Source organism: Nannospalax galili, unplaced genomic scaffold (genome assembly GCF_000622305.1).
Source record: "Nannospalax galili isolate Female #2095 unplaced genomic scaffold, S.galili_v1.0 scaffold9, whole genome shotgun sequence".
NCBI classification, from domain to species: domain Eukaryota; kingdom Metazoa; phylum Chordata; class Mammalia; order Rodentia; family Spalacidae; genus Nannospalax; species Nannospalax galili.
Window position 1 is genome coordinate 5,655,657 of NW_008360332.1, and position 7,209 is coordinate 5,662,865.

General features: G+C 37.4%; 1 protein-coding gene across 4 annotated transcripts in view; it reads left to right on the top strand.

Moving 5' to 3' along the window:
* Window positions 1–4,769, top strand: part of Prkacb (protein kinase cAMP-activated catalytic subunit beta) — a 137,238-nt gene extending 132,469 nt beyond the window's left edge. For all 4 annotated transcript variants that reach the window (XM_008826229.2, XM_017796399.2, XM_008826230.3 and 1 more), the window contains exon 10: window positions 1,532–4,769. In XM_008826229.2, coding sequence (XP_008824451.1) covers window positions 1,532–1,657 — 126 coding nt within the window. In that variant the 3' untranslated portion in view covers window positions 1,658–4,769. The remainder of the gene's footprint in view (window positions 1–1,531) is intronic.
* The last annotated feature ends 2,440 nt before the right edge of the window (window positions 4,770–7,209 follow it).

The window sequence follows — 7,209 nt, forward strand, 5'->3', positions numbered from 1 at the left end:
AATGTAGTAAAACTGAATTACTGCTGCTCATTTCAAATTCATATATTTCCTAAAGGGTTTGATTTTTCCAAATAGCAAACTGCTAACCTATCAAGTAGTGGCAGATTGTAACAGACCTGATCATATTATTAGACAGATTGATGAACAGCTAAATCTGATAATCAGTGAAGCAGGGGTGAGGATCTGCAGATAAGTTATAAAGAAAAATGATGCAATTATTTTAATTTAGGTATTGGAACATTAGTTTCAGTATTTTATCAACAATAATTGAGAATAAAAATAATTATATACAGTAGTGCAAAAATAAGATAGCAAATTTAAATAACTCATAGTCTTTTATTCCATAACTAGTGTTTATGAACAACAAAATAGCCAGATGTACCTAGTAGAAAGAAAAGCCCAGAGTAAGGGCGTGGCCTGAACAACTTAAACTGCACCGTCATTCTCTAGAGATGGTTGCATCATTGATGTGATGTTGTCTGGCTAGAAATGGCGCTGTTGTCTGCTTGGCTTATTCTGATGCACAGAGTAAAACAGTGGTCTGCCAGGCAGTTCACACAGGGCAGCCAACTGGTGAAGGAAAGACAGTAGAATCTCCATTCTCACTGATTTCCCACCTTATTCTTTTTAAATGTCATTATATTTGTATGTAATATACACACTATATATATCTTATGTTAATGTAGGCATGCATGGAAATATTTATATGTAAATAGCTAGACACATAGTAATGATGTATACTAGAAAATATTTAATGAGATCACCAGTGTGGACAAAAGAAAGGGCCCTAGGTAGTTGAGACCTGCTTCAGTCACTTATTACTAATATAAACCTGTCAACTCTGTTTTATAAACCTTAAAATGGGAATAAGAATACCTGCCTTGACTTCCTTGCCAAGGGGAGGGAGGTGGGTGGAACAACTGGGTAATTGTAAATTGTACAAGAGCTGTATAAATTGCAGTAATTTCTTCAGCTCTTAACATCCTTTCATCACATATTCAGCGTACCATATGATCTTTGTAAAACAGTGGAAGACATTTTACTTTCAAATCAAAGTTTAAGAAAGTTTGAAATTTAGCAAGTCTATAATTCTGTGAGATGCTTCCAAATTCCCAAATGGTTTTGATATCTAGAGGTTTTAAATAAGATAAACTGGGGATTAGAAAAAAGAGATTAGAAGTATAAAATGTATTAGTTAACCTCAGGAGAAAGGAATATGAAGAAAATTAACAAAAGGTTAGGAGTAAATTAACAAGATAAAATGAACTAGTTGTAGCCTTCATTAAGAGCCAGCATTCTGACACTGCTAGTTTATTACCCTAGATGTTGCTTTAGTATTTGAGTATTTTGTTGGCCTGTTGCAGTTCTGAAATGAGACTGCTGAGATTTTAGCAAACATCTAATGGCTGTTTTAAAGACTAAGGCACTTTGAGATGCCAGTTTGGGCGCATACTGGGACTTCCTCATCCTAGTGTATAGAAGTTCTCAGGGATTGGTTCTTCTTTGACTCAGCTCTCTGTGTCACTTACAGGTTGAAGCTCCATTCATACCAAAGTTCAGAGGCTCTGGAGATACCAGCAACTTTGATGACTATGAAGAAGAAGATATCCGTGTCTCTATAACAGAAAAATGTGGCAAAGAGTTTTGTGAATTCTAGAGAGGAAAAAGATCCCATCAGAGCTCACACTCAGCCTCCACACTCTGCTGAGGTGTCAGGTGGAGCCGAGACCGTTCTTGTTGACGCAGTTACCTACTTCTCCATTCCAGCAACTGAGTGAGGTCCTTATTGCATCATCCATGTGCGCTCTGCAACCACCTATGTAACAAGGCACTGCTCCAAGCATTGTCTGTGCCATGACACAGTGTGGACCACTTTCCTACTTTTGAGTTGTTTTTCTCCTCCCTTCTACATCCTTTTTCATGAATTATTCTCTGACCAGTGCTCCATTTTCGTTTCTCGGTATTTTGAATGGGCAGTGTTATGGCTGTGTGATATTTAAAATGAAGGCTATATGTTGCTTTTTGTAGTTTTGGGCAATATTTTTGCTGACCAGTGGCTTGAAGATAAACTTTTTAATGATTAGGTTTACTGTGAGTAGCTCAGATTCAGTTTTGCCAAAATGCATAATAATTTTTGGAGATAGAATGTCTAATTAATCAAGGGAATTTGCATAAATTGAGACAAGAACTTTCTTGGCAGTCATCAATGTGGCAATAAATGTAGAGTCCTTAAATCAAGCAGCTTGGACCAGAGGTTCGATCTCCCTTTGTTTGCCTTTTATCTTTTCCTCTCCTTGAAAAATTAAGTAAGCAAACTAGATGGCTTGTTCATCAGGAAAAATGAGCGGCGTGGATCCTCACCCAGGCTGCCTTCCTTGGTACCAGCATTTCTGTAGGTTCACTAGAGAAGAGTTCTAGGGTGTCGTCACCTTCCCTCTTCCATGAAGGTTTTAGCCAGTATTTTAGTAGAGTACGATTGATAAAAATGACAATATTTTTGTTTGTTTATCAAATAGCCCTCATTGTCAATTTCTTAATGGCAAGCAAGCAAATGAAAAGGAACATGGATTTGGACTTTGCAGGTCAAACGAAAGACTGGATTCTTGCAGGCTGTATAGAGGTACTCTTCTTTAAATGGGGTCTTCTGTTTGGTTTGATTGCAACAGTTAGGAATGCAGGGCATTGCTGTGCCCTTATTATCCCCATGTGTTACATCATAACCCTAAGGCGGGGCACTGTTGCAACTTGGGCTTTTGAGCCCCTGCTTCAGCAGTGAGAAAAGGCAAAGCTTATGAAACTGCCACATTTGTATTTAATTTTGAGGTGTGATATCTTTAGGTATGTTGGAATTTCTAACCTCTTTTTTTCTCTTGGTAAACATAAGATCATGCAGATACAGTTTTAATATTTGAGTTTGATTAATTTTTTATACTTTCTTGCCAACTGACTTAACCATGTTGCCATCGTGCGGAAATTTCAGGCACTCTTGCACATTTAGTTCAGTGTTTGTTGTGAATCCATGGCTTAACTCAATTTTTTAAACTATTTTTTCTTTGCCTTTAATTTCCTCATCTGATTTTATCTCTTGTCTCAGTGACCTACCTTAAAGCGACACACCCAGATAGTTTGAAATAAAATGCATTCATTTTTACAATCAGTCTCCAGGCATATAAAATGAACTGTTTTTACTCAAACCAACCCTGATGTATATAAACCGCTATATCTGCTTCCTCACTGGTGCGGGTAGGTCACTGACACCACTTCCGTCCATCTGTACCCCCTTACTAACCTTTGAAGACAGTGACAAGTCCTGAGATGTTCTCACCACCTTATCTGCATGTCTTTTGGTTGTCAAGTGTTTCTGCATGGTAGTGTCCCACAAAGCCAGATAATGGTTTCAGTTGGTCACCTATATTTAAAATGTGCAAGAAATTTTTGAAATACTCTGCTGTAGCAAGTTTTATGTAACAAATATATATCACGGTGTTAATAGATTGAAAGCATCATTTGTATAAAATGTTTTACTTACTTTTTGTATTTCATTTAAACCCGAGAACACGCAAATCATTGTATTCTGTGTATACTGCCCGTTCTCTGGTAACTTTGTTGTATATTATTGTAAGATTATTTCAATAAATCATGAGGATGGCAATTTGATTATTATAGTTTAGTCTTAAATAATTGAACAGATTTCTATGAATTCTAAAAACATTTTTTTCTATGAAATTACCCAGCTATTGAGTCTACCCAGGTAGAGGACCCCTAGGCATGCATTGGGATTTGAAGCCTATTCAGCCATCCATTTTACTGTCTCTATTTTAAGAACATGAGCACACTGTCAGATATGTCAGAGGAGTCTATTTCTGACTAATCAGGTTCACTAAATTGGAATATTTTTAGCATATCTAAAATTCTCATTTTTCAGCCACAATGTAGTCAAGATTTTTTTTAACTTGAATAATAAGTCAGTAGCAAAAAGAAAAAAAGAAAGCGGTATTTAAACTCAAATTATATTCCATGTAACAGAAGAAATTAAGTTTTTTCCCAGTAAATGGAGGGATGGAATTATGTAGGACAGAGCCCTAGACTGATACTGAAGGTGCCTGTGTTTCAGACCAGAAAGCTCTCCAGATGGCCTTGGCACAGTCCTCCATCGAAGGGAAGAGCTGAGACAGGCACTTTCTGTGGTCCCTTCTAACTTCTCTATTTCATGTCAAGATTCATTCTTTATCTGACATTCTGAAGGGATCTCGTGCTTTAAGTTTCTGTAAAGTGGTACATGTGGTGCACACTTCCTCTGACCTCTGACAATGTTCTTAAAATCCTTTGACCATCACAAGATCCCTGTATCTGTCCTGATTCCTTTGTCATTCACTGATGCTAAACATACAGTTGATATCAAACTGTCAACCTACCAAAAACGACACCGTGGCTTATGGGTATTGCCGTCTTGTTCTTGGTATGTTCTTGTACTGACTGCCCCTTGGTCTGAAAACATACTCATTTGTAAACCTAAAAATAAATCATTTTTCTTTCCCACTGTTTTTTTATTTTTTTCTGCTTGTAAGAATCAAATGAAATAATGTCTGTGGAAGCACCTTGTAAACTGTAAGCTATCAATGTAAAATGTAAAGGTGTGTGTTATTTCATTAATTACTTCGTTTAGAGTGGAATTTCCTATGCACTATTATAGCTAGGAAATGCTGAAAACAACTGTGTTTTTTAATTAATCAATAACTGCAAAATTAAAGTATCTTCAAAGGACAAAAGCTATTGAATCTTGAATTCTGTTTGATGCCCTCAGCTGTGGATTTACTTCCTGCTAACACGCTAGATGGGTATGGGTCCCTAATTTTCATATAGTTGGGTTGATATTTGGGGGTTGGGAGCAGAGCATTCGAAAGAAGAATGTCTACCAATCTACACACTGGATCTTCATTGAGCATCTGCTAGGGAAAGCCCAGGGTCTCTACGAAGGGTTTTACTTCCGCATTATGCTTCAAATTACTCCTAACATGATGTTGGAATGGCTCATATTTATAAGTGATGCTGCAAGGCCTCTTCCATGCTAGGATGGTGAATTATGACCTTGTGTTTTTTTTTTCTTCAGGATTGCTTCAGAGCTCAGTTCTTCCCATCGTAGTCAGGTTGATTAGAGAACATGTCTATAACTGCCCTTTACCTCACAAAATCATCAGTTTTAGACAATACTTTTAATAGCTTATAATTTTTGATGATTGTAAGCATTTATGAATATTTATGCAATTTTATAACATGGTGCTTACTGGTTTCATATCCATTAGCTTTCTTCGGTCATTATTAGGGCTTAATGTAAATTCTAGTTTTCCTGTTTCCTCATAAAACTAATTATAAAAGGCATAAGATTTATACGATCTGAAGAGAATAACCACATAAATGACTGGCACAGCGAACTATATTGGTACAGTAGTGGCACTTTTATCTCGGTAATCAACAGCTATGTAATTGGAATTAAAACCCACTCAATGGGAGGAAATTTATGTGTGCTGTAAACAGAGCCAAATACAAATGGCTGGAGAGGTCATAGATCTTAGAGAAAACCCCAAGGTTGTCACATACCTAGACAAATGTAATTTCTTACTATATGCAAAATAAGGATCTTTATATTTACAGACAAGTATCCCAGTCACCACCCATCAAAGAAGCTTCTTTTGCAACAGATGGAGATTGTAATAGAGTTCCATAATTGGTCACACACAGAGATTGTCAGTGAATTGCCCAACCTTTAGTGACACATCTACAATGCAATGCAACCTCTACACCTAAAGCTTATGGAACATAGTGGAACAAAAGGTAGAGAGAACACTAATGCATCTCTCAGTTCTCATCAATGAAGCTCCTTCATGCAACAGAGGGCCATGAACACAAAAGAACACAAATGGCCAAAGCATAGAGAATAAGAGTCCGCACAGTGTGGGTCCCTGGACAGGACTCCTGTATTAAACTCCACCACCCAAGGCTTAGGGACCATTGCAGAAGAGGGGGCAGAAAAATTCTAAGACCCAAGGAGGAGGTGCATGACCATATGGAAACAGTTCTACAGACTCCTTGGACCGTGCTTATACAAGCCTACAGCAATGGTGTCAGCATGCAAAAGAGCCATGCAAATTCAAGCAGACAAAAACCCAGCACAGAATTGTGGAAATGGACAGCAGACCCCAATCTTAGCCAAAGAACTGTTGGCAGCTGGTTACTGCTGGGTGAGGAACACTTGATCTTAAAGGGAGAGACTAGACCTCAGTGGATGAACTTGCACTGAGGGATGTCTGGGACACTGATTGACTATCTGATAGGTCTTAACACAAATGACAGAATGTATGAAATCCAATGGGGATGGGGAAGGGGGTATAAATATGATTAAGATATTCTATGAAATACAAAGAAATTCAGTTAAAATTTTACCAAAAAAAATTAGTTATAAAAGTCTGGGCATGTCTTTACTCCAAAACTATTACTAGTTGAGACCCAATTAATAAATTTCTTCTTATGTGCAAATACTGCATGTGACGTTAAATACATCTTTTCATGTTAGCTTTTCTGGAGATTTTCTATATACTTAATAGCTTTTGTTCCACTCTGATGGACTCAGTTGTACATCTTGTTATGAATAAATTCATATGCTAGCCAGGCATGGTGGTACACACCTGAAATCCCAGCACTCAAGAACCTGGAGCAGTGGCATGGTGAATCAGTACTGTGAAAATGACCATCTTAACAAAAGCAATATGATTCAATGCAATCTCAATCAAAATCCCCATGACATACTTCACAGAATTCGAAAAAAAAAAAAAAAAAATCCTTAAATTCGTATGGAAGCACAAAAGACCCTGGATAGCCAAAGCAACTCTGAGAATGAAGAGCAACACTGCGGGGATTACTATACCAGATCTCAAAGTATACTACAGAGCTATAGTCATAAAAACAGCATGGTGCTGACACAAAAATAGACACATAGATCAATGGAACAAATTTGGAGACCCAAACATGAGTACTTGCAATTTCAGCCACCTGATATTTGACAAAGGTGACAAGAACACACAAATGGAGGAAAAACAGCACCTTCAACAAATGGTGCTGGCAAAACTGGATCTAAAGTATACTACAGAGCTATAGTCATAAAAACAGCATGGTGCTGACACAAAAATAGACACATAGATCAATGGAACAAAT